The sequence below is a fragment of the Prionailurus viverrinus genome, chromosome B3 (genome assembly GCF_022837055.1).
Source record: "Prionailurus viverrinus isolate Anna chromosome B3, UM_Priviv_1.0, whole genome shotgun sequence".
Lineage (NCBI taxonomy): Eukaryota > Metazoa > Chordata > Mammalia > Carnivora > Felidae > Prionailurus > Prionailurus viverrinus.
Genome location: NC_062566.1, coordinates 34,598,854 through 34,625,563, shown reverse-complemented (window position 1 = coordinate 34,625,563; position 26,710 = coordinate 34,598,854). Strand labels below are relative to the sequence as shown.

The following is a 26,710-nucleotide window of genomic DNA, read 5'->3' as shown; positions in this document are numbered from 1 at the left end:
CTATGGGGTAACTTAAGTGCTTAATGTCAAGAAGAGTGTTTTTTGGGGAAGGCTTCCATGAGAGGAAGACATTTTATGTGGGTCCTGAAGGTGAAGTTAGTTCCACTGGGAGAAGGGAAGGAAGGGCATGCCAGGCAGAAGGAACAGCATGAGTAAAGGCACTGAGATGTGGTTATTGATCTGGCTTTTAAGAATCTACCTAGATTCAGGGAGAGTAAGTATCTGGGGCATGCCCCACTTTTAGCCTCTGGAAAGGTCTCAGCTATCATGACGGGTTCACGTGCACTGCTGAGGTATGAGGGAGGCTTTGCACAGGATCTTGGCCTTGGGCCTCAGGGAAATGGCCCTGGCCTCTAGCTGGAGCTGGCCCTGGAGTTGGCCAGACCTTGGGGCAGGAAACACCCTCAATCAAGGATGTGTCCCTGACCAGTGTCCTTGGATACCCTCTCAGGATCTAGGGCTGTTGGGAGGCCACTGAGTCTTCAACAGGGTGGGGAGTGGGGAGGAGAACTTCAATCTTGCTCTGAGGGGGTCTCAATTAAGCAGTCTTGGAGGTTCCCTCTCAGTACAGACTCTCTAGAGAACTGGAGTGAGGGGTGTTTGGGGTGTGAGGGGAGAAGACAGGGGATATGAACAGGCACAATAAATTCTCTGAATCTATTCATGGTACTTACTGCCCAGGGCCCTCACCCATCTCTTTCTCAAATGGCCTGGAAGGGTCGGGACCCAGGTGAGCAGCGGGCGTTTGGGTTATGATCAGAGGAGAATGCCAAACTGAGGTCTGGGGTCCGGACAGGAAGGGCCTCCCGGGAGGAGTTTCATGAACTCCTGATGTACTTGGTCTCAGCTTGCACCTGTCACCCTGGGGCCTGGATGGAAGGACCGGGGACCTGCGTGGGTGAGGCCTGGGCATTTAACCTCTGTAGGGTTTGGGGTCACAGCGCGGGAGATCTGCCAGCCAGGACTGCCTTGAACTTCTTTCTGTACCCCCTACCCTGCTGCTCAGTTAGGAGCCAGTGGCAGACTGCGCAGCTGCGGGGAGGGAGCCAGCCCCGCCCCGCCCCGCCCCGCCCCTCGGGCCCTGGGGGCGGTACTCACTAGACTCCGGTGTAGCCCGGTGCGCAGAGGCACTGGCCGGTGCGGGGGTCGCAGCTGGCTCCGTGGCGGCACTGGCACTGCAGCTGGCAGCCCTTGCCGTGGGTGCCCGGCGCACAGAGCTCCTCGCAGCGCCAGCCGCGGAAGCCGGCGGCACACACGCAGGCGCCCGTGATGGGGTTGCACAGGGCTCCATTCTGGCACTGGCACCGATTGCTGCAATGGGGGCCCCAGTGGTCGCTGTCACAGCCTGCAAGAGAGGAGCCGGTCAGGGCTGAGGGAATTCCCTGAGGGACTGTCCTTGGGACGGGGGCCGGAACCGATACCCCAAAGGCCACTCTCTGCGTTGCTCTTCCCTGGATAAGGAGACAGCAAGGGCCATTAGGGGGGAAGCTTTGGCACCTCATAACCTCCATGGGCTCTTCGCCAAGCCACTCCACTAATCATACACCCTAAGAAGATTATTTCTTCAAGGTATCTCCCAGTCTGGGCCATCCCATTCCAACCAGTGCTTCCCTGAAGCCCCTCCCCGGTATTGAAATTCTGGAACCATAAGCTATTCACCTCCCTCTGCCTTTGCTAAATTCTTCTTGGTTGGTTGTCTCTGTTCCTCTCAGCCAGGCTTTCTCTTCTGGTTTGCTACCGCTCTTCTCTGTGACACTATTCGCTCCCCCTTCTCAGTCCCTCCCCAGCCCAGCCCCCATCTCTCTCTCTTTCCCTCTCTTCCTGAAACTCATTAGTTTTCTCACCTCTTGTACCTCACTCTCCAGTGAGAATGCCTTCTAGCTCCCTGCACCCTCTCACCCCACCCCCCTCCCATCTCCCTGTCACCCTTCCCATCTGTCTCTCCGAGGCTTCTCCTTTTCAGCAATGTCTACCCACCCTGCACCCCCACCCCCCCGCCCCTGGGTTGCTTTATCTTCAGTTCAATTTCTTTACTTTCCAAGTAGCCAACTTCAGAAGGAGCAGGAAAAAGAAATGTTTCCCTGGGAGGAGCCAGACAGCCTTCAAGATCTTTATATGTAATTAAATGTTTCAAAGAGTGATGATATCTGAGCCAGCTTTGCAGAGACTTTCACAGCTGCGGAAAGGACCTGAATGGCAGAGACCCAGGTAGGTCACCCAGCCTGCTGCCACCTCCCCCTCTGACCTTCCCCTGGTGCAGATAGGACACGCAATACCAAGATGTCCTCAAACCACAGGCTCATTCACTTGAATCCTGGAGTGTGGTGGATGTGGGGTTCAAGCATGGCCATAGACAGGCACAGATAATGTTCTACGAGAAGTTCAATGGAGAAAAAGACTACTCCCAGCTAAGGAGATCAGGCAAGACTTCCTAAAGTCTCATTTGTCTGCCTATCAGAGTGACCAAGTGTCCTGGTTTCAGCACTAAAATCTCACCTTCTGAGAAATCCTTCAGTCCTGGCCAAACTGGAATGGCTGGACACCCTACCTTCTGAAGACAAGGTGCCGATCAGATGATCTTTGTGCTCCAGTGATTCTAGGGTTTAGACACTCAGAGAAGGAAGGCGGCAGGTGAGTGTGACCGGAGAAAGTGTCACTGGGGCAGGCTCAGTATGAACAAAGAGGCAGTGGCACTCGAGTGTTGGGCATGCACGAGAGTAGAAGGTTCTAGTGAGGCCAGTGAGTACATGGGATCTTTGGGGACTAAGGCAGTGATGGAGGAATCACTCCATCAGCCCCACAAACTCCACTGGATGTACCTCCCACTTGCTGATCAAGGTCAAATGGTCAATGTCATGGAGCCTGTCCATCATCCTTTAACAGATGGAACCAGCCTGGGCCCAAATCCCTGTCTTGCTTTATTCCTTCTTCATCTCTGCCCCAAATATTCACATATACAAACTGAGCTGCCAGCTTATGAGTAAGCCCCACCCTACATTTTCTACCTGGTACTACGGTGAGGCAAAATCAAGTCCAAGAGCCAAAATGATCTTGACAAAGAACAAAGCTGGAGGCATCATGCTTCCTGATTCCAAACTATATTACAAAGCTATAGTAATCAAAACAGTATGATATGGGCATAAAAACAATGGATCAATGGAACAGAACAAAGAGGCCAGAAATAAACCCAGGAATATATGGTCAGTTAATTTATGACCAAGGAGCCAAGAATATACAATGGAGAAAGGATAGTCTCTTACATCATACACAAACATTAACTCAAAATGGATTAAAGATTGAAATGTAAGACCTGAAACTATGAAACTCCTAGAAGAAAACATAGGTGGTAATCTCCTTGACACAGGTGATAATTTTCTGGATTTGACCTGAAAAGCAAAGGCAACAAAACCAAATATAAACAAGTAGGACTACATTCAACTAAAAAGCTTCTGCATAAGAAAGGAAACCATCAGCAAAATGAAAGGCAACTTACTGAATGGGAGAAAACATGTGCAAATCATGTAACTGACAAGGGGTTAATATTCAAAGTATATAAAGAACTCATACAACTCAATAGCAAACAAACAAACAAACAAACAAAAACGAAACAAAAAACCCAAACGATCCGATTAAAAAATGGGCAGAGGATCTGAATAGTCATTTTTACAAAGAAGGCATACAGAGGGCCAACAGGTACATGAAAAGGTGCTACACATCACTAGTCATCAGGGAAATGCAAATCAGAACCACAATGAGATATCACCTCACACCTGTTAGAACGGCTAGCATCAAAAGACAAGAAATAACAAGTGTTGGCAAAGATGTGGAAAGAAGGGAACCCTCGTGCGCTGTTGGTGGGAATACAAACTAGTGCAACCATTGTGGAAAACAGTATGGAGGTCCCCCCACTCCCAAATTAAAAATAGAACTCTCCTATGATCCAGCAATTCCAGTTCTGGGTATTCATCCAAAGGAAATGAAAATACAAACTTGAAAAGATATATGCACCCTCGTGTTCACTGCAGCATTATCTACAACAGCCAAGACATGCAAGCAACTTAAGTGTCCATTAATAGATAAATGGATAAAGAAGATGTGGTATATATAGACAACGGAATGTTATCCAGCCACAAAAAAGAAGGAAATCCTGTAATTTGTAACAACATGGATGGACCTTGAGGGCATTATGATGATAAGTCAAACAGAGACTTATGAAATAAGTCAAACAGAGAAAGACAAACACCATATGATTTATGTGGAATCTAAAAAAATGAAGAAACAGACAAGAACTGGACTCATAGATGCAAAGAACTATTTGGTGGTTACCAGAGGTGGGGTGTAGGAGGTGGGGAAAATGGGTGAAGGTGGCCAAAAGGTACAAAGTTCTAGTTACCAAATAAATAAGTCATGGGGATGTAATGTCCAGCATGGTGACTAGAGTTAATAACATTGTATAGTTAATAATACGTGAAAGTTAGTAAGAGCAGATTTTAAAGGTTCCCATGGCAAGAAAAAAACCATGTAACTATGTATGGTGACATATGTTGACCTGTGGTGATCATTTCACAATATATACAAATGTGGAATCATTACGTTATACACCGGAAACATTTTTTTTTTATTTTTTAATGTTTATTTTTAAAAAAAATTTTTTTTCCAACGTTTATTTATTTTTGGGACAGAGAGAGACAGAGCATGAACGGGGGAGGGGCAGAGAGAGAGGGAGACACAGAATCGGAAACAGGCTCCAGGCTCTGAGCCATCAGCCCAGAGCCTGACGTGGGGCTCAAACTCACGGACCGCGGGTTCGTGACCTGGCTGAAGTCGGACACTTAACCGACTGCGCCACCCAGGCGCCCCAATGTTTATTTTTTTGAGAGAGAGTGAGAGACAGAGCTCGAGAGGGGAAGGACAGAGAGAGGGAGACGCAGAATCCGAAGCAGGCCCCAGGCTCCGAGCTGTCAGCACAGAGCCTGATGTGGGGCTCGAACTCACAGACTGTGAGATCATGACCTGTGCCAGAGTCAGACGCTTAACCGACAGCCATCCAGGCACCTCTGAAACTAATTTCTTAATAAAAAAAAAAAAATCAAGTCCAGATATAGTTACAAACTCCACCCACAATGGAAGAGGCTCACAAGACAGAGAATAACCGAGTATCCAGCAGTCAGCTTCTCCCACATCATCCTCTCTCTGGGACATATATCAGCGAGTGGAAAGACTAGCCGAATTAACTGCTATACCATTTCTCAATCTCTTTTTGTGGCCAAGCACACGTAGTTGAATTCCCATAAATTTAACGTACGTATGACGTGACTCCATTGTAATAATAATGACAACCACGTTTTAAATGCTCACTTGTGACATTTAAAACCCTGTAAGTTAGGTTTTATTACTCTTCATTTTACAGATGGGGAAACTAAAGGGTCAGCGAGGTTAAGTGATTGCCCAAGGTTCTAGTCAAGGGCAGGCTCAAGTCTGGCTCCAGCAACCTCCACTGCTGGTAAATGGGACACTTTCTGAAGGATGCTTCTGTGGACAGAAACTCAGGGGGGCCACTGGGCATAAGGGGGCAGCTGCAGAACACAAGGGTAGAGATGCCATGTAAACCAGCCACTTCCTCTCTGCTCATCACTGGGAACAGCCCCAGGATCTAGAACAAGGGATTCCCTTCATTGTTAGGGTCATAGTCACTGCCCTCGGACCTTGACTCTGAAGGAAACCGCTAGAGTCCAAAGTCAGTTTGTCCTTGGTGCATCCCAGGGTGTAGTTATGCTTTGCTTATCAGAGGTGACCTCCATTCTCTCTGGCACAACCCAAGCCCCAAACTGGAGAGCATACTGTCTAGTGGGGACGGAGATGCTAAAGCGGCATTTAAAGTATCTCACAGAAGTGCCACAGCAAGGGTCGTTCAGGACAATATAGAAGGGCGCGGGTGGGTTTGAATCCAGACTAAGGGGTTAGGGACTATATCCTCAAAGAAGAGACCTGAAGGAGGGGTGAGCATGGGGAATGGTTCCAAGCAGAGGAAATAATGTATGTAAAAACTCGGAGCTGGGAAAAAGCATGACATGAGAGAACATTTTAAAACGTATGTGTGTCTGGAGTAGAGACTTTAAGGGAGAGCAAGGTAGAGGTGGGGAAGATTCCTGGGCAGGATCCCAGGTCCAAGGGCTTTGTGAGCCATGTTCAGGGGTGTTGACTTCCCACAAGGGCAGCCGGGAAACTCTAGATGTGTTCCAAGTAGGGGACAGACATGATTAGGTATGGCCGTAGAAAGACTGCTCTGGTAAGAATAGATATGTGGGCAGGAAAAACAGAGCAAGAGTGGGGTCAGGGTCAGGGGGACTGGATGTTATATATATATAGTAGGAAAGAGATGGTGGTGGCCTTGACTAAGGTAGTAGCACTGGGGATGGAGGGAAGGGGACAGACTCCAGCTGTATTTATGAGGTACAAGCCACAAGGACTTGCTGATTGACAGACTGCTGGAGAAGGAAGACGAGGGAGGAAGGATGTCGACCCGGCTCTGGCTTCGGCTGCCGGGTGGATATTGATGCCAATCACCCTAATTCTTTATGGGCAACACAAGGGGAATAGCACATGTCGGGGGAAAGAGAATGATGGGCCAATGAATTTGAGGTGTCCAAGAGACATCCAGGAAGGCATTCAAAGCCATGCACTTACCACTAACTGATGCCCTAACACTTAGGTGCTTTCATTGTTTCACTTGTCTGTTCCACAAACATTGGCCAAGCGCCAAGTAATGCCAGAAAGTGTCCTGCCCTCTTGGAACATACAATCCAGTGGGGACAGAGATGCCGGGGCAGCCTATATGGTGTGCCGTAAAATGCCACATTAAGGGTGTCAGAGAAGCACAGGCAAACACAGTTCCATTAGGTCTGACAATCTGGGTTCTCAGCGTGCGTGTGTATACACACATGTGCAAATTTGTGTCTGTGTTTTATGGAGTTCCTAAAAATACATAGAAAGAGCTTCGTATCACAGTAGGAAACCATGGAAACAAACAGTAAACATCTGTAGACTAAAAAAGCAAAGCATTTGCCATATTAATGGAGCCGTTAATCTAGGGGCAAATAGCCCTGTAAGTCCAAGTTGACAGGAAGAGGTTACATTCAATTTAGAATATTCTGATTAAGGGAGCAGGGAAGTGTGTAATCCATTCCATATAAATTTCCCCTCAGAGTGATTAAATGAAAAAAAAAATGTTAGGGTTCACAGGGATAAGCTTCAGTTATCTAGAAAATCCACTTAAAAACACCTCATTCCCCCGCAATGACAGAGAAATGAGGCAGAGCTGCAGTGAGTCAATTATCTTTCCTGTTGAAGGTGAATAAAAACTATAGTCATTAAAATTACAACAGGATTTTGCATTCTTTCACAGATACAAACTCTTTCCAATTTGGCCTTGGAATGTCACCCCCTTATGCTTTTTTTTTTTTTTTTTCCCTGTCATAGACATTCCTTTCTAATTATTTTTTGGCTTTGGCTGATGTTTCAAGTGGATGTATCTTCTCCGGGCAGCTAGCATATGGCCTGGCTTGTTCTGTTCCCTTAGGCTGGCCCACTCACCCCCCTTTCCTAGCCAGTACATCTCCCTACTTCAGGGTCCAGGGCTAATGTGTTCCGGGCTCATTTAATTCTTACAACAACCCACCTGCAAGGGGTGCGCCTCCATTTTGTAGATCAGGAAACTGAGGCCCAGAGAGGTTATGTAACTTGTCCAAAGTCACACAGCTGGGGAGTGACTGGGCACTTGAGCTCCTAACCACTGCTGTCCTGCTGACTGTGGTCCGGTGTTGATGGAAGAGGGGACATGGGACACTGGCAGCCAGCCTGGGCTAAAACAGCTGCCTTGGATAATTCACAAGGAGATGAGAAAGAAGAGGCTCATTTTTCACGTGCACTTCATTCAAGGGTTGGCGTACGTGTGAATGGTGGTGGTAGGTCCCGGGTTTCCCACGGTTGGCCCTATTTCTCATAATTCTCTTAAGATTATTTATTTAGAACTTTTTATATTGTGTAAAATACACATAACATACCTTGTGCCATTTTAGTCATTTTTATTTTTTTTTTAATTTACTTTGAGAGAGTGTGCACACGCATGTGTGCGTGAGAGGGGGAGGGGCAGAGAGAGAGAGTGAGTGAGAAAATCCCAGGCAGGCTCCACGCTCTGCGCTGAGCCTGATGCAGGGCTCAACCTTACAAGTATGAGATCATGACCTGAGCCAAACCAAAAGTCGGACGCTTAACCGACTGAGCCACCCAGGCGCCCTGAATTTCCCTTTTTAAGGCTCAAGAGTATTTTATTGTGTAAATAGGCCTCATTTTGTTTATCTGTTGATGGACACTTGGGTTGTTTCCACTTTTTGGCTGTGGTAATAAATGCTGTCATAAACATTGGTGTCAAACATCTTTTTGAGTCCCTGAAGGTCATTTATTAAAGGCACAGCTATGTTTTTATGCCTCCCTTGACTTTCTCTCTTAGGAACAATAACTTGGCTGACCATTGTTTTTTGTCACCACTGCCATATACAAGCAGGTTTACATGCCTTGTGTCCAATCTCTTCCCTTAGCCTTAGAGAGTCCATGCATTGCTGCAGGGGGAGCTGGGGGGCGGGTGTCCTTGCCTGAGCCACCCCATCCCCCACAGGTGCACAGTCTCCCCCATGTCCAGCCCAGAGCTGGGCACAGGAAGAACCGTCAGCCAGCTGACAAGGCTTTTCCAGCGACCGAAGAGCCCCCTCTCAGCTGCTTTTGAGGATTTGCTTCCTCAGCCAGTGGTTCTCAGCCTGGCTGCACGTTAGCATTACCCCAGGAGGTTTTTGTTTTTTTTTTAATTTTTTTTTGTAACGTTTATTTATTTTTGAGACAGAGAGAGACAGAGCATGAACGGGGGAGGGGCAGAGAGAGAGGGAGACACAGAATCCGAAACAGGCTCCAGGCTCTGAGCAGTCAGCACAGAGCCCGATGCGGGGCTCGAACTCACATACCGCGAGATCGTGACCTGAGCCGAAGTCGGACGCTTAACTGACTGAGCCACCCAGGCGTCCCACCCCAGGAGGTTTTAAAAAAGACACTCATGCCTGGGCTTCACCCCTGGACATTTGAATTATTCTGGGGTGGTGGGGTCCAAGCATAGATCCTTTTAAAAGCACAGCTGGCAAGGACTATCATCCTTCCGGTGACCTGTGTGCTCACTGGTCCCCTCAGAGATGGGCAGGAGGATGCTGGGTCTGAGGTGGAGTGGAGCAGATGCTTGGTTCTTCCCATTCCACAGATGGGAATCCTGAGACTCAGCACGGAGGAAGACTGGCCACTGAAGTGAAGGTCAAGCGTTAGAAACAAACCTGGGATCCACTGACCCTGAGTTGCCCTGGCCTGTACGAGAGCCTGGGCCGAGGCCTCTCCATACCTCCCACCATTTAGCAATGGGAAGACTTGATAGAGTCAGAGCACCTCCCTGGTGGTCCCCAGGCCCCCGCCCACCCCAAGAAGATGTAGGGAGAGCTGACACACAGAATTGCTCCTGAGTTTACAAAGCAGCGGGCACACAGGCAGAGATGGGGCTGGAGCAGCCCCAAACCATTCCAGCTGATAAATAAAGTGACTTCCCAGTGAGCGAGGCCATTTGTCAACTGACTTGCCCTAATAAAAGCACAGGCAAATTCTCGGAGGCTGAGCGCCTCCACTCTTTTCGGGCCCGAGCTGCAATTTTGGGGGCCCACCAAGGCTGAGTCACAGCCAGCGCTGTGCAATCTTGGGCAGCCCCCTCCCCTCTCTGGGCCTGTGTTTTCTCATCTGTAGAATGACATATTTGGATCAGTGGTTTTTGCTTGGAGTAGGTCACCCTCCCCAAGAGGGCATCTGGAAATGGGAGGGGGGAGGGAGGAATTAGGTTGTCACAGACGATCAGGGACAGAGACAGTTCCACACAATGAAGAACTATGCTCTCCAATGCCAGTGATGCTCTCATTAAAAGACACCAGCAGGTAAATTCTGGGGTCTCTTCCAGCCTTGATTTTGTGTGGTTCTACGCTCCATTGCTAAATGTCCCCACTTGAGAAAGAGGCCAGAGGGGACCGGGGTGAGAGGTGTGTTTGTCCTTGTGTAGACAAGAAAAATTCGAGGTGGTTACCCAGGCTCTGAGCTGAGCCATCGCTCAGCTCCCTATCTTTCCACTACTTAGATTGTTGGAATTAAATATTAATAGACCAAGGTGCCATAGATTAAAACCCAAATCTCCTGACACAGTCCCTAAGCCAGAAGATGCTGACAGCACAGGATTATAATGATGTATCATTAGCTCTTAGTGATCTATTTATTACACTTGTTACTTACTCTGTTATTTAACCACATTATCTGTATCTCCCTTAAGCCTCTGAAGGGAGGCGGGACTCACAGTGGCTGCCTGGGATGTAGAGTGGACCTCCACATCACGCTTGTTTCCCGGGGCACAGGAGCGGACGGATAAACACACACATGCAGGAAAACCCCCTCACCCTGCACACCTACTATGGGTCAGCTGGGTTTCCCACCTGTGTTATTCCACTGATTCCTCTTCTAACCGGGTGTCATTTATTTATTCCTTGCCTTGTTCCAAAGAAGATGGAGGCAAACCATGTGAGGTGAAATTATTACCCCATTTCTCAACTGAGAAAACTGAGGTTCCGAGACATTAAATAACTAAACCGGGGTTTATCAACTTTGGCGCAATTGAAATGTTGAGTCAGAAAATTCTTTGCTGTGGGGGCTGTCCTGTGCATTGTAGGATGCTGAGCGGCACCCCTGGCCTCTACCCACTGGATGCCAGTAGCAGACCCTCCTCCACGATTGCCACAACCAAAAATGTCTCCACATATTGACAAATGTTCCCTGGAGGACAAAATCACCCCTGGTTGCAAAAGGCAGAGTTGAGAGTCTGAGTCTGCCTGTATTACTACTAGGCTTTAGAGGTCATCTCTAAACACATCTTGCAGGGTGGCGCAGTCAGTTAAGCGTCCGACTTCAGCCAGGTCACGATCTTGCGGTCCGTGAGTTCGAGCCCCGCGTCAGGCTCTGGGCTGATGGCTCAGAGCCTGGAGCCTGTTTCCGATTCTGTGTCTCCCTCTCTCTCTGCCCCTCCCCCGTTCATGCTCTGTCTCTCTCTGTCCCAAAAATAAATAAATGTTGAAAAAAAAAATTTTTTTTTTAAAATAAAAAAATAAACACATCTTATCAGTCAGGGAACTCTGGACCAGAGAGACTGAGGGCCTTGTCTGTGCCCACACAGCTGATGCAATGAAGAGCTAGACTGGAAACCAGTTGTGGCCATATTGATCTAGGGCTCTCACCATCCCAGCATACTAGCTTTTGGGAGAGGAGTTAGGCTCATTTATTGCTTGTCAAACAATTATTGAGCACCTACTATGTTCTAGAAGCCCATAGTTAGTTGGAGAAGCAGACAAGCAAATAGGAAACATGGACCCATTGGAACATGGAGTTACTAGCAGATGCTGGGCGAGCTGTGCTGGGGGAGCTACAACTGGGCAAGGTGCCCCACTGTCAGGGCAGGGGTCAGGAGACCCAGAAGGGCCTTGAGGTAGCCGGGCAGGAGGAGGGAACGAAGCCAGAAGGTACATTAAAATGCCCCGAGCCAAGGCTGTCACTTCAGCCCATTTACCTTCCTCATCTCCAACACCACAGCCTCGACGACAGTTCTGGGCAACCAAGCACATTTCAACCAGATATCATCATGCCATCAAAACACCAGGAGGGAGTCGAGAGACTCAGTAACTCCATTCTGCCAGGGCCCTGAATCTCTCTGTGGATAGATGCATCTGGAAGCCAGGACTGGGTCCTTGCTCCAAGATGTCACCAAGTCTGCCTGGCATCCCACCGTTAGGACTGCACTCCTCAGGGTCTGCAGGGATCCCCTAGAAGAATGCTCGTCATCCATGTTTGTGTAGGAGTGTGTGACAGTCACAACACATTATTAGACATTAATATCCCAGTTATCTGTTAATATCTGGGAGGCAATCAGAAGACCCGGGAGCCAGATTAGGAAGGGTGTGTGTGTGTGCGCGCATGTGTGTGTATCTGCTTTTGGAGAGAGGAGATGGGAAGGTATAAAAGTCAAATTTATCAACTTCGCAGGGACTGCTATGGATACAGAATGCCACCATATTACGTGGACAGGGTGATGAGAAAGAAAACTAGGCATTAGGTAGTTTATAGTGCCTAATTTGTTCATTTCGAGCCACAACTCCTCAGGGTAGCTATCATTATCCCCATTTTACAGAGGATGGAATGAAGGTTAGGCGTGGTTAGGTGACTAGCACACGACCTCACAGCCAGAGTGACCCCCTGCCCCATTTCTTGAAAGGGGACATTTAACAATAATGCCTTGAGTTCAAGGCCCCAGAATATCTGATGTGAGGCACGGCAGAGCTGGGACACTGGAGTTCCTTTACACCTGTGCCCGCCTTGTACAGAAGCAGGTCTTCAGACCCGAGAGGCAGGGAGCTGTCCAGGTCACTGGTGACAGGTGGGAAAGGGGGAGACTCAGGACCCACATGAGCTCTCTAGGCCGTGCTTAGCAGAGAGGCTGGTGTGGACTCCATGGGCTCCTGCCAATGCCAGTCGCTTCTCTTCCAAAGCCCAAGTTGGAATGCGTGCACCGCCCTGCCTCCCCGCGCTCTGGGATAAATGTACCTCTGTGACTTCAGCACTTCTGGCTCGTCCATTTCCGCGATGGGGTCAGCGAGGCCCAGGGTGAGAGGTAAGCTGGGGGCTGCCCCCAAATGGATCCAGGGGCAGCTCAGAGCTGGTCTGTCCTCAGCTCTACTTAAAACCTACCCCCCGCTCCACCTCCACAGGCTTTTAATGAGGCCCAGCTCCTAGCTGCCTGGCTCCCTCTGATCTGTCTGCATCACTGCCTTTGAAGCTTCCCGGCCCCAAAGACCATTTATCTCCACAATTTGCCTAGAAAGCCTCATAAATCATGTCTGTGCACAAAGGAATTACCTCTTTGGAGGAGCTTTCAAAGGCAGCCGGCAAAGGCACCACAGACCTGCTGGGGGACCACCGCTTTGGCCCTGCACCCTCCCTAGCATGGCCCGCCCCTCATCTGGTTTTCAAAGCTCTGAGGAAAATCTGGGCTGGGGATGGGAGGGGAGCTGTTGGGGATCAAAGGGAATTTGGTGAAGATCCAGCGTGTGGGATGGGAGCCCCAGGTACGGGCTCTGAGGGACACGAACTCACAGTTGGAGCGGGAAAGCGGGAATGGGGTCCAGGCTGGTTTCCCAGGAGAAGTGAACTCATTCCACGACCTTGTCTACCATTTTCCCATCATTCCATGTCATTCCATTTTCTCCAAACAGTGAAGTCTGGGCTGGTAGACAGAGCCTCTCTCTGGCTGTCACAGTGGGTAAGTAAGGTACCACCCTTCCAGGCCTCAGCATCTCCCTTGGCAAAGACACAGGATCAGTCCAGATGAATGGGTGCCAAGCTGCGACCCACGGAGGCCAAAGGGGTCCTCCGTGTGCATGTGTGGGGTAGGGGTTGGGGCCATGAAAAGGGCTCTGGACCCTCTATTTCCACAGCTTCAGAGCTGCTGAGTGCCTTGCTGGGTTTTCATATAAGGACAAAGGATTAAGAAGCTAAAGGTTGGTGAAGGGAGGTAAAAAACCAAGGTCTAAGATCCTCTTTGCCTTGCAAAGTCTGTGTTTAATTCCTCTCATGGTCAGAAAGTTCTTCCATAGGTCTGAGAAACTTCCTGCTGCAATCTCAAGTAATTTCTTTTTGCTCTTCTGCTCACTTCTGAGCAGCCAGGGATGCTCCCGGGGAAGCAGCCGGAGTGGTGCTCAAGGACTCTGTCTTTAAGGAACTTCCTTTCTGGCCCTGTGGCCAGCCCCCACCCCCACCTTAGGGAACACATAGGAAGCAGAAAGAGAGGCAGTAAAAGCCGTGCAGAGGCCTGGCTCCCTTGTGGGCCCACAAACCACTTTTGAACCAAGGCCTGGCTCACCTGTTGCCCTATTCATGATGGGAAAGGGGGTCTTTCTCATCAGGTGGAAAGGGGGAGAAGAGATTGAGGCTGGGGGGATGTACTGGGGCTGTTCCGGTAGCTCATTAGCGGTTCACAGGCACCAGGGACAGGTAAAGCAAATTGAGGTAGTCTGGGCCCGGGCAGCATGGAGAGACATGCTGAAAGTCAGAAGGCTGTGGGCCAGAGGCAGGACGGACTAGAAACCTCCACCCCAGCTACTCATCCTGGGAGGTAATGGCACACCCAGAGGCCTGGCAGAAGGCTGTTTTCACCAGCAGACGCCCTGGCTCCTCTAACTGTCCTGCAGGGCTTACACGGCAATCATCCTAGTGAAAAAGATTCACATCTGAGCCACTTTTTATTCTGGAAAGTACCTAGGGCTGACTGGTTTACCCTGGGCTTTGCATTAGCTGGGCTGACATTTATTGAAAACCAGTTAGATGTAAGGTCTAGCCGGGGGTGGGGGGGTGGGGGCTTACAAAGGGCCTGGTCCATCCCCAGGGGCCACGGAGTGATCAAAGTCAGGTTCACAGGCTGTAGCACTTGCTGGAGGGGACAGCACAGTTGGGAGGCTTCGGGGTGTGGTTGGGGAGGGGTTAACCTGCCCAGGAAGGCCTCATGGAAGAAGTGGGATCTGATTTAGGACCTAGAAGGACAGCAAAGGCCAAGGGAAGGAGACTTCAGGGTAGAGAGCCATCTGGAAAGGACAGGTGAACATAGCCCTGACAGCAGAGGCCCTGAGAAGCAGGCTGACAAGTTTGTTTCATTGAAGGAAGACCAGACCACTGCTTCTCAAAGGAAAGGACCAGCTTTGTTTGCTTTGTTTTATCAGTTTTCCAATCCATCAGAGACTCGCGGGCCTTACTGAGCATGACTTGTGCCATACCATGTGCACTCACCGTGACAGCACTCAGACTATGTCCTGTTCAGCAGAGCGGTCCATCAACCATGGGCCTGGCTGTCACAGCGATGTCAACAGTGCTATACGTTTTTAAACACTTACTCTCAGTTTCTTACTCATTGCAATTCTTACTTATTTCAGTAACAACTCCTGGACCACCCTGAGTGGCACCGGGCCAGCACACAGCTTAGAGGACGGATGAGGAGCAAGCCACGGCAGGGTTAAGCTGGCTTTACTAGAGATCCGGCTGCGTGAGATTTCTGTCCTTTCCATCTCCTTTGGGAAGTCCTGTGGACCCCAAGAGGCTGTGGAGCTGCCTAAAAAAACCAGGAACTTGGGAATGATGAAGGTAACCAAGGAGGACACCGAGAATACTAACAGCCACTGATCAGAAAGGCCGCGTGGCTGCATTGGTGCCTGCTGTTCTATCATGGGGAACAGAACACCCATGCTGTTCTACCCAACATGCAGCGAGCCCTGTTGCAGGTGAAGCACTGTCTGAGCTCTCTGCAATTAGTATCTTGTTTAAACTCCATTTTCAGATAAGGAAACAGAGACAGAAAGACGATACCCTGCGGAAGCAGAGCGTCCAGAGTTGCCACAGTTGTGAGGAAGTGCTACTCTCCAATCCCTTCCTGTCTCTGGCCCCATCTGGGAGTTATGGACACTATGTTCCAGTCCAGGCCCCTCTGCTGAGATTCTGTGTGGCTTTAGGCAGATCACATCTCCTCTTTGGACCTCTACGTTCCCCATTGTAAAATCAAGAGAGGAGAACTAGATGATCCCCTAGATTCCTTCCATTTCAGGCATGCTGAGCTCTCTGAGTCACCTCGAGGAACTATAAGAGACAAAGACCCAGGAACGTGGACAGCAGCAAACCCAAGGGAGGAAGCAAAGTGTTGAATCTTGGAGCACAGGTCTGTGCTCTGAATTTCTGCCCATGGACACTCACTGGATTACAGGCATAAATAGAATTTTCAAAACAAGAACAACGAATGCAGGTTTGCCTCCCTTTATACAACCATTCTTCCAAGTCTCTGTGCAACTAATTTGCTGTTTGGAATAACCCTGTTTATCTGTATACTTTTGGCCTTCCAAATTACCTCTATGCTTATAGGTCATCAAAGCAAAGATTGGCATTCCCATTGCTCAGATGGATTAACTGAGTCCCAGAAGTGAAGCAGCTTGCCCGAGGCCACTGGTCTAGTTAGCAGGAGAATTCAAGACTCCAGGTCTTCAGGCTCCGATCCCACCCAGCCATTCTCCCCAGCAATTCTTCCCTAGTGGGGTCATTTAACACAGCCTACCTATCAGCAGCAAGCCATGGCTCTTTGATGTTTGGAGTCTCCTGCCCACCCCTGTCTTGGTATTTATGTCATTCATGTCATCGTCCATTTGTCCCTGTTATAGGGAAAGACTGAGGGCAGCTCCCAGTTGGGCCTGCCAGTCAGAGGACACTCTATTCATCACCGCTGGGCAAGGACCTCTGGTTTCTCTGGAGAGAGGAGGCCTGAGGGCAAGTGACAAATGGCCTTCCCGTCTATTGAGAGCTATAATCAAGGACAGGGACTGGCTGCTCCTGGGATCTCTAAGGATGAAAGCAGGAAAAGACACTTGTGCTGCAATAGGTCTGGTGAGCCATCCATTTGTCCATTCACCCCATAAAACTTTATCGAATGCCTACTATGTGCCAGACACTGGCGATCAAGTGGGGAACAGAACACCCATAGAACCTTCCCGGAGTTGCCGGTCCAGCAGCATAGAGAGACAATAAGCAAATAAGGCCTCTGTTTTGGCCTTTGCTCAAATGGCACTTCCTCATTTCTAAGCTCTCTCCCCAACTGCCCTGGCTTTCTCTTTTTTCTAGAACTTATTTGATCTGATATTATATAGTCACTGCATCATATATTTATTTTCTTCTTTTTTTAATTATCTGGGACTCCCTCCAGAATGTCAGCCTCATGAGGGCAGGGCTTTGTCTTATTGACTGTTGTACCCCCAATTCCTAGAACAGTGTCTGATCTACAGTACATGCTCAATAAATACTTGCTGAACAAGTGAATGGATTAATAATAAGCTGCAGTAAGGGTATGAAGGTCCAAATAAGGGCTTGACGGTAAACAAAGGGAGGGGCTTCCTTTCAGTTGGGAGATCAAAGAAGGCCTCTCTGAGGAGGTGTCATTTATGCTGAGAGCTGAAAGATGGGAAGGAGGTAGTTGCGGGAGGAACAGGAGGTAAAAGCCTTCCAGGTAAAAGCAAGAGTGTGGATAAATGTCCTGAGGTGGGGAAAGGCTGGGCAGAGTCAATGCACCGATGGGGGTGCTGCACAGCTGGGACACCATGAGAGCAATCATAGAGGGAAAGGGCTCTAGGTGAGGTCAAGGGGGCCAGGTCACATGTGGCCATGGCAGGGAGCTGGGATTTTAAGAACAATGGGAAACTCCTGAAGCATTCTATCATGACTCAATGAAGTAATAAAGCAGGACTTCCCTGTGAGCAAGAATCACAACCCTGGACCAGGAGGGACATGGTCCCTTTGCATCCCATTATCATCCTGGGTAGGCTAGGACTTTCCCGGCTTAGAAAGGAAGGGGGGGGAGGGGGAGGAGGGAGGGGAAGCGAGAGAGGGAGAGGGAGGGGAAGGAGGAGAGGGAGAGGGCAAAAAGAGGGAGAGGGGGAAAGAGAGATTTGCTCAGAGCACTGCCTGTTGCCAATGAGATGCCCCACCCACCCACTCCTGTGCCAGGCAGGAGACAGCTGGGGAGGGGGAAGAATAGGGAAGAGAATCGGTCAGGGCAGCTCAGTACATTCGCATTCAGGTGATTCAGAAAATGTGCTGACAGTTGTACACAAGCTGAGATCTCATAAATTATATCCCCCTTTTCCCCCAGGAGGGGCGGAGGACGTGCTAAATATAGTTCCCCTTATTGTTATTTATATCTCTGGGTGCCAAGCAGGGACTCCCGAAGCGTGTCTCACCCATCACTAACTGCGGGTGCTGTGTTTGCCAGAAGTTGGAGAGGGGGGTTGGGGATGGGTCCCCCCGTGCAGCTGAGGACCGTGAGGAGGAGGCCCAGGGTTGCAGGAGAGGCCAGGGCCACTCTGGGAGCTGATTTCTCAGTCAGCTGTCTGGCAAGGAACATGGCCAGCACATGAGCAAAGGAGACGGGGTTAATGACCCTTAGGATTTCTGATGACCACAGGCGTGGCCCACAGCAGGCAGCAGCAAGAAGCTTCATTAAGCAGGACAACCACATTCTATGCTTCTGGAACATCCCTTGAGCTCCTAGGGGACTGGGACTTCAGAGAGAATCTAATGAGCTTAACTTAGCAAAAGTGTCTCAGGTCCTTAGCACCCCTCATTCTGTCTTGGGGGGTGCTCAGTCTCCTCCAGAGCACCTAAACTTGTCCTCCACACGATAGTCACTTCCTCAGGCCCTGCAGACCCCACACAGGGGAGGGGCTTCTTCACCTCCTGAAACTCTCTTATCCATTAAGGCTCCAATTAAATGCTCCTCCCTAGAGAAGGTTTCTGGGAAACTTCCTACTCCCCACCTCATTCTAAATTCATTGTGTTTACTGCTTATTTGCCTCACATTGAGGTGGGTGCTTACCCATCAGGCCCCTGGACTTTGGAATCCTACAGAGCTGGGTTCGAATCCCACTGTTCCCTCTTCTCACCTGTGCCATGTCAGACAAGCTATGTTATTCCTTGAAGCTGGGCTTCCTCATCTTCACTATAGAAAGGGGTTCATCCATGCCTTAGAGGGCTGTGTCCAGGATATGGTGCAGACATACCTTATTCAAGACTCACAAATAGGAGGTGCTCGATACTACTCAACAAACCCTTTGAGAAAATGTGGAGATAAATAAATGCATAAACAACGCCAGTGATCAAGGCATCATGCTATGTGCAAGGGCAAACTCATTAGGTAGCTGAATTATTAGGGTCATTAATAATGGGTCATTATTGTCATCGCCTGGCTTAAAACTCCTCTGGGAAAGGACTTGGTTGGAGGTTCCCCAGAAGCAGACCTTGAGGTGATTCCATGGGGAAGGGGCGGGGGGGAGGGGGCGGAGATGAAGTGCCACCAGCACCTCTGGGAGGTGACGGAGAACAGGGCTTAGAGGACCCCAGCCAAGAAGCAACGAAGGCAGGGCAGGGCGTTTATCCATTAACCTCCTGGTTCTGGTGCTGGTTGAGGCTGTTGGGGTGGGCATTTGCTCTCTGGCACCTCCGCTCATGGAAGTTTGTCACAGGCACCCTGTGGTGTGGGGAAATGCACCCTGAGCAGCCTGGGGAATCAGGAGCATCTGTTGTGAGGGACCAAGTCTGTTTTGCTCCCTGCAGTGTGCACCATGCCTAAAGCACTGTCTGGTACACATTAGGCGCTCAATATTCATGTTTATCGATTCAATGACCAATTCATCAACAAATCTACCTAAGACATGGCTAGAGGAGCTGAGGATAAAAAGCTAGCCAGGGCTCCTGCCCTGGGACCCTCAAGACCTGGATGGGGATAGGGGTGGGACAATGACACAGAAAAAGACAAAGGATGGGCTCCTGACAGCATGGAGCCCACTTGGGATTCTCTCTCAAAATAAATAAATAAACTTAGAAAAAAAGACAAAGGAGGAATTTCATTAAAAGCCAAGGAGCTAAGGCCCAGGCAGAGTGAAGGCACACTACAAATATAAGGTGCAGAAAAGGAGTGGTCTCCAGGGCTGGGAAGGCTTTCAGGAGAATGAGGGACTTGCTTTGCCGGGAGGAAGAGTGGACTCAGGCATCAGGGAGAAGAGTCAGGAGGTTTGAAAGAACAGCACAGGCAAGGACCCGGAGGCAGGAATGTGGAGGGTGAGGGCAGTAGGTGTGTAGGGAGACCACAGGGTAGGAGAGCTAGAAGCATCTAGCTTCTCTACCTTTGTCAGGGTTAGAGTTGGGGCTTGGGGTCAGAAATTTGGCCTCAGAGAGCTCATAAGAGAAGGGATCAAATACCCTGGAAACTGAAAGACAGCAAAGGTGGCCCTCATTCTGTATCTCAGTGTCCCTCTAGGATAGGCTCAGCAGCTGTCCTGATATCCCTCTACCTCTCTCTACCTGTCTTGATTTCCATCTTTGCTACCTCTCTCCACACTCTCACCCAATTTTCCCCTGCCCTACCCATCTTTCTCTCTCATCTCCCTTCCTGCCATGGTTGGGATCCAAAAGGGTGGGGTGGGAGGACTAGGTGAGGCTACCCGAGGCCAGGATGTGCTGGGAGATGTGTGGGAGGGTAGTCAGGAAGCCCTCTGAACTGGATGTTTGAACCAAAGGGGGTCCCAGTGGGCATCCCCAGCATGTGGAGGTTTTCTTTCCTTTTCCTTTTAAAACATCTCACTTTCAAAGGAAGCCAGGCCCAAGTGAAGGGATGGGATAAACTCAGGCGCACAATCAAAAATGCCTTTGAACCTGGGCTGAGAGCTCTGTGGTCCTCTCCTGTTCCGGTCAGGAGCTGGCAGGGGGCTGGGGAACCCTGATGTCTAATTGGCAGCTAATTGAATACTGGGAGGGGAGAGTGCATTCGGGGCTGAAAGCAAGTTGCTGGGGATTGGGTGAGCGCAGCTCTTTTCAACTCAGTGTAAAAGCAGGTCTATTACGGGTTTTCTTGCCTGCATCTAGGTTGTAGGGAGACAGGCTTCTGTTGCTTAATGAGCTCATGGCTCAGGCTGTCTCCAGCTGGGGAGCTTGCGGAGGATTTCAAGGCAAAGTTAACACTGTAGTTAGTTCTAGCTGGCTACCTGTCATCACTCAGGCTCTAGAGAGAGAACTATCTTATTAAGATGAGCAAACAGAAGACAAGCTCCTCAGCCCTCCAGGTGGGGGAAGGGGCAGGGATTGGTCACTCACAAAGCCTAGGAGAGTCCCAGACAAGTGTTTCTCTTGTGGTTTGATGTGGACCAAGGAGAACTCGGAAGGCACTACTATGGGGACTGGCCTGGATCTAAGCTTGGGGCTGGGCATTAAGGCACAGGAATTCAGAGCATGGCTGTGAGGCTAACAGACTTGGGTTCAAGTTCTGGTTCTATAGAGTGACCTTGGGCAAGTTACTAAAATGTTCTGTATCTCGATCTCCCTCATCTATAAAATGAAAGTAATAACAGCACCTACCTAGTAGAGTAGTTGTAGTAATTAAATGTGATAACATAGGACTTAGCACAGTGCCAAGCACATGATAAATGGAGAATAAATTATAGAAGTTATGATTATGAAGGATCAGGGCTGAGTAGACAATTTGCAGATTTCCGAGTTAAGAATCCCACAGATGATTCTCAAGAAGAGAGGAGGATGTAATTACAAATTACGAGCATGGCAAACACCTTCACAATGAGCTAGTCCAGTGTACCCCTTTCACAGGTGCAGAATCAGAGGCCCAGAAAGTGAAAGTTATTTGTCCAAGGTCACATGGTGAACTAGGAACAATGCTGAGCCTGAAGCAGGTCTTCAGAGGCCCCAGCTGCTTCTTCAACAGAACTGGAGCTGAACCACAGATGTGAGTTAGAAATGAAGAGTGTAAAACAGTCCCCTTTGTTCTTTTCCCTGCCATTTAAGAGTGGGTTATGGTGGTTTCCCTTATTTACCATGTTCGGCTCATGTTTCATGAAGACAAATTTTCTATCCCTAGGAATGACTGAAGTGAGGGTGGGAGGTAAAGCTGGCCCAGGATAAGCCATCAGGGCCTGAGAGTTGCCTGTTACCTGCCAAATAACACAAAAGCACCAGGAGAAAGAGAAACATCAGGTGGCTACAGATTATTGTAACAAGGGTCCAAACCAGTGGCCAACTTGTAGCGTCTTCCTCCATCCCACCTCTGCCTAACTTCCAGAGTAACCTTCCTAAACGTCCAATATGGTGAGGTGACTTCCCTGTGTAGAGCCCTTCCATGACTCCACAGTGATCTGAAACTCAAGTCCAGATGCATGGGGGCCTGGCATTCAAAGTCCTCCACACCCAGGCCCAGTCTTTCCACTGCCCAACCCCTTCCCACTCAGGTTCCCAGCAGAGTCTGCCTTTGTACGCCTCAACTTTGCTGAAGCTATTTCCCCTGCCCCAGAGTCCTGCTCCACGCAAACCCATTCTAAACCCCCATAAGTCAAGTTGATTTGATTTCCCTTATTATTCAGTTATATTTACTATGACTCAAATATCTCATAGGGAACACAGTGTGTGAGACAAGAAATGCTTCCAACTATGATTTCTCTGATATTTCCATATACAACAGAGGGTTACTTGATATCTTTGAGTTGAGGTGGAGAGCTAAAAAGGCAGATGGACGACCCCAAGACAAGTAAAATGGATATACTAATCCATGTTTCACCTTACAGCAAAGACTAGGATGAAATTAAAGGGAAGATGGTGGCCATGAAAGGGCTTAGGGCTGCCACTGAGATCTTAAGTCAAGACTTCCTGGGTGCCTGGGTGGCTCAGTCAGGTCTGACTCTTGGTTTCAGCTCAGGTCATTATCTCATGGTTTCATGAGTTTGAGACCCGTGTTGGGCTCTGCACTGATGGAGGCTGCTTGGGATTCTCTCTCCTTCTCTCTCTGCCCCTCCCCTGATCACACCATCTCTGTCTCTATCAAAATAAACAAATAAACAAACTTAAAATTAAAAAAAAAAAAAGAGAGACTTCCCTCCAAGTCTTGGTTCCCTTACCTGCTAAATAAGGTGTTGGAGAGGAGGTCTCCAGGAACCATTTTGGCTCTGATCTAACTTAACCACGGAAGAGAGAGGGGTGGAGAAGAATTCACTCAGACAGGGCACAAAGGGGGCTTCAAATATTTTTGTAACATTTTCTTTCTTTAAAAAAGATATGACATAGGGGCACCTGCATCTGACTTCAGCTCAGGTCATGATCTCATGGTTCATGAGTTTGAGCCCCTCATCGGGCTCTGTGCTGACACCTCAGAGCCTGGAGCCTACTTCAGATTCTGTCTCCCTCTCTCTCTGCTCCTCCCCCACTCACACTCTCTCTCTCAAAAATAAATAAACATTAAAAAAAACTTTTAAAAAAGATACGACACAAATACAGTGAATCTTAATTTTTTTTTTTCTGTCTTGGTGGTGGGTGATTTTCATATTATTTTCTCTTTTTTTTTCTATGTCACAAATGTTTAACAATTTAAAAAACAATTTTGTGATCTCAGCAGTAACCATCTATTTGCCTGACTTCTACCATGTCAATAGGAGGCACCATCTCCAAGGGCAAACCATATATCAGTGGAAAAGACTGAATTTGGGAGTGGTAAGATCCCGCACTGCAGGAGATATTCAAGCAGAGGTCAGATGGGCTCTAAATATTATGGAAGTGGTTTGTATAGTGGGTGAAGGTTGGACTCTGTGACCTCAGAAGACTCTTCGTTCTAATTCTCTGTTCTTACAGGGCCAGCAGAGGTGCTGTCCTTGGTGCTGAATCCCACACCAGTAAACTTCCGAACACAGACCATGGAAATGAGAACAATTCCTTTCATTCTTGTCACTCTAAGATACAAACTAATGCTTCAATTTCCAGGACATTCTGGTGACCAAAATGACAGGGAAAAGCCCTTCTTTTTTTCTTAAGTTTATTTATTTATTTTGAGAGAAAGAGAAAGTATGCACGAACAGAAGAGAGGCAGAGAGAGAGGGAGAGAGTTCCAAGCAGGCTCAATGCTCTCACATGGAACACCAACATGGGGCTCGAACTCACGAACCGTGAGATCACGACCTGAGCCAAAATCAAGAGTGAGACGCTTAACTGACTGAGCCACCCAGGCGCCCCAAGGACAAGCCCTTCTTAAAGGGGTTTCTGGTATTTGCTTTCCTGAAATTTCTTCTCTGATCCCCAGCTACTGCTGGTGGTTGCTTGTTCTTTCCCAGCCTTATATGGAACAGCACAGAACTGGGAACCAGCATGTTTGGGGATAAGTTCTAGATCAGCCACTGACAGGCTGTGTGACCACAGCAAATCCCTTCACTATAGTAAGCTTCTGATTCTTTATCTGTCAAGTGGAGATAATTGCACCAGCTGATAAAATGCTTGAAAACATGCTTGCTTGTGAAAACACTTAAGTGCAATATAATTATTAATTGGCAATAATATTATGATTCCTGCTCCAGTAAGTATGAAGTAAACTATCCCTCAGAGCGGGAAGGCAGTGAGTGTTGGGGGTTGAGTTAAGCTGAGAAAACTCTTGAGGAAGTTTAGAGAAAAACTGTCTAGTTGGTTTCCCTGTGGGTAAATGAAAACCTTTTCAGATAGTGTCTGGTGACATTTGCAAGCATCACAGAATTTTAGAGTGGAGGTGGGTAGTGAAGCATCTCTAAGTGATGTGGTGTTATTTGTACTGACTGAGCTGAGGGACAGCCTCAATGGGTAGGGAAATGGGGTCTTCCTGGGACAACAAAAAGGGTTTGAGGTTGGAATGTCAGGGCCCACATTCTAGTCCTGGCTCTCTGCCATTAACCTATTCACATAGTGGAAAGCAGCTGGACTCAAGTCCAATGTACCCACTGACTAGCTGTGTCACCTTGGGAAAGTCATTTCACTTCTCCAACCCTCAGTTTTGTCTGGTGGAAAATGGGTATATTGAAGCCTACCCACAAGGATGGCTATAATAGTAAAATGAAGTCTTGGATGACAAAGGGCTTGCTAACCTGTAGCACTGTATGATGGTTTGTATTCATCATTTGGGGGCCTCTGTATTAATCACCTATAAAATGGAGACAACAGGGCTTGACCTTATAAGCTGGATAAGAATGAGGAGAAGAATCACACAGCCACTGGCATTTTGTTATCATTGTGAGAAGTGGGAAGGGGGAGGAAGATGGGGCAGAGGAGACATGCTGAGCTGAAAGTCAAAAGATGGGTTTCCAGTTTCTGCTCTACCCTACTCAACCACATGACCTCAGCTTCCACATCTCTAAAGTGAAGGATGGGAGTTGGTCCCGGCCAGCTACAACATAAAACATACTCAAGCGCTGGGCTTCTCCCTGAGTTCTCTGAGCCCACAGAGCTAAAGCAATGCTGGCCTAGAGTTCTCTGAGGGAGCTAAGCCAACAACTTTCATTTCCATTTCATTCTCTGATTGAAAGGGCCAAGCATCTCAGTCCCTTCTCTCCTCCACCTGTGGTCAAACCCCAAAGCGGGCATGATTTAGACACAGTGGGCCCCAGAGACTGGGTTTTGAATTCAAAATCTTGGTGTTTTGCTGAGCTCTCTGGTTCTGGCCTGGCTTCCTCCCCACTGCTGGCATCCTCGACAGGAAAATAAATTGCTGTTGTCACTCTGCTTTTTGTTCCAGTCTATATTCCATGAATAAGATATCTGAATGACATTAAGTAACCTGTATATAAAAGTCCTTTCTAAAGGCCAGAATGGTAAGCACAGAGAGGTGGGCTCCAGGGCTGGGAGAGAGCCAAGGACAGCTCCCCACTGGCAGCCTAGCCAGTGTTCAAGAAAGTAGGATCTGTACATGTGCACACACAATGGGAAAGGGACCTTCATGCTTTTCCCGGGAAGCAGGGGACCTTGAGCCTGCTGATTCAACCTTAGGAGCAAACACAAACGCCCCATTCTCTTTCACCCCGGGGGCTGCATTTCACTACAACCCTCCTACTATCCCAGATTGAATTCTTTCTCTCTTGGCTCAGGCGCTATCAGTTAAGCCTCATTCATGTTCTGATTCATGTGGCTTCACACTGCTGACCTGCCTGGGGCTGAGGGGTCCATGGTGCCAGCACTGAGTGAGTTAAGTTAGGAAGACTCATAGGTCGGCACAGGTGAGTCACCAGGTATTCTGCCAGCCCTGGCTAGCTCCTCACACTAATGGTAGAGTTGACATGTGGCATTATTAGCATGAGGCATACGCAAAGTTCAGCATCAAGTAAGAGCCAAGCCCATACTTGGGACAATCTTAGGAAAATATAGTCACACATAGACACACACACACACACACACACACACACACACACACACACACACACGATTCCTGACCCACAGGACTTACAGTATGGTATAACTCCCTTCTTTTTTCTTTTCTTTATAAAGTTAGTTATTTTGAGACAGAGAGAGTGTGAGTAGGGGAGGGGCAGAGAGAGGAGACAGAGGATCCCAAGCAGGCTCTGCACAGTCAGTGGGGCAGAGCCCGGCGTGGGGCTAAAACTCATAAAACTGTGAGATCATGACCTGAGCCAAAATCAAAAGTCAGGCACTTAACAGGATGAGCCACCCAGGTGCCCCAAACTCCCTCCTTTTATAGATCAGGATGCTCTTATTCGGGGAGGGACAGAGACTTGCCCAAGGTAAAAGAGTCACAGGGGCCATAAACCAGATCCCTGGACTCCAAGTCCAGTGCTCTTTCTACTAAGTCATGCTGCCTCTACCTAAGAATATTGCCTGTTCCAGAACCCATGCAATAACAAAACCCGAATTCCTGTCCCAGCCTGGCCTGCCAGGTGAGTTGGGAGGCTAATGAAAAGGACAGCAACGTAACCTGAAGTTCATAAGAGCTTTCTGCTCTTGCGTTCTGGGAGAAAATTTCTGGTTCTTTGGAGTCTGTCTACTTATGGTCTTAATTACTTGCATGTACGAGATCTTGCAATCTGTGCCTGGGGACTCTTTGAATTGCAGATTAATATTCAACTAGCTGGAACGATCTTCAGAAGGAGGCTCGTGGTAATTAAGTTGGTTAGAGAACACTTCAAACTAACTTTTTTTTATGGCACACAAGTGCAGTAAATTA

General features: G+C 48.6%; 1 protein-coding gene across 6 annotated transcripts in view; it reads right to left on the bottom strand.

Moving 5' to 3' along the window:
• The window catches only part of MEGF11 (multiple EGF like domains 11), a 356,748-nt gene that overhangs the window by 76,213 nt on the left and 253,825 nt on the right, over positions 1-26,710 (bottom strand). For all 6 annotated transcript variants that reach the window (XM_047862853.1, XM_047862848.1, XM_047862850.1 and 3 more), the window contains exon 6: positions 1,099-1,345. In XM_047862853.1, the coding sequence (XP_047718809.1) occupies positions 1,099-1,345 (247 nt within the window). The remainder of the gene's footprint in view (positions 1-1,098; positions 1,346-26,710) is intronic.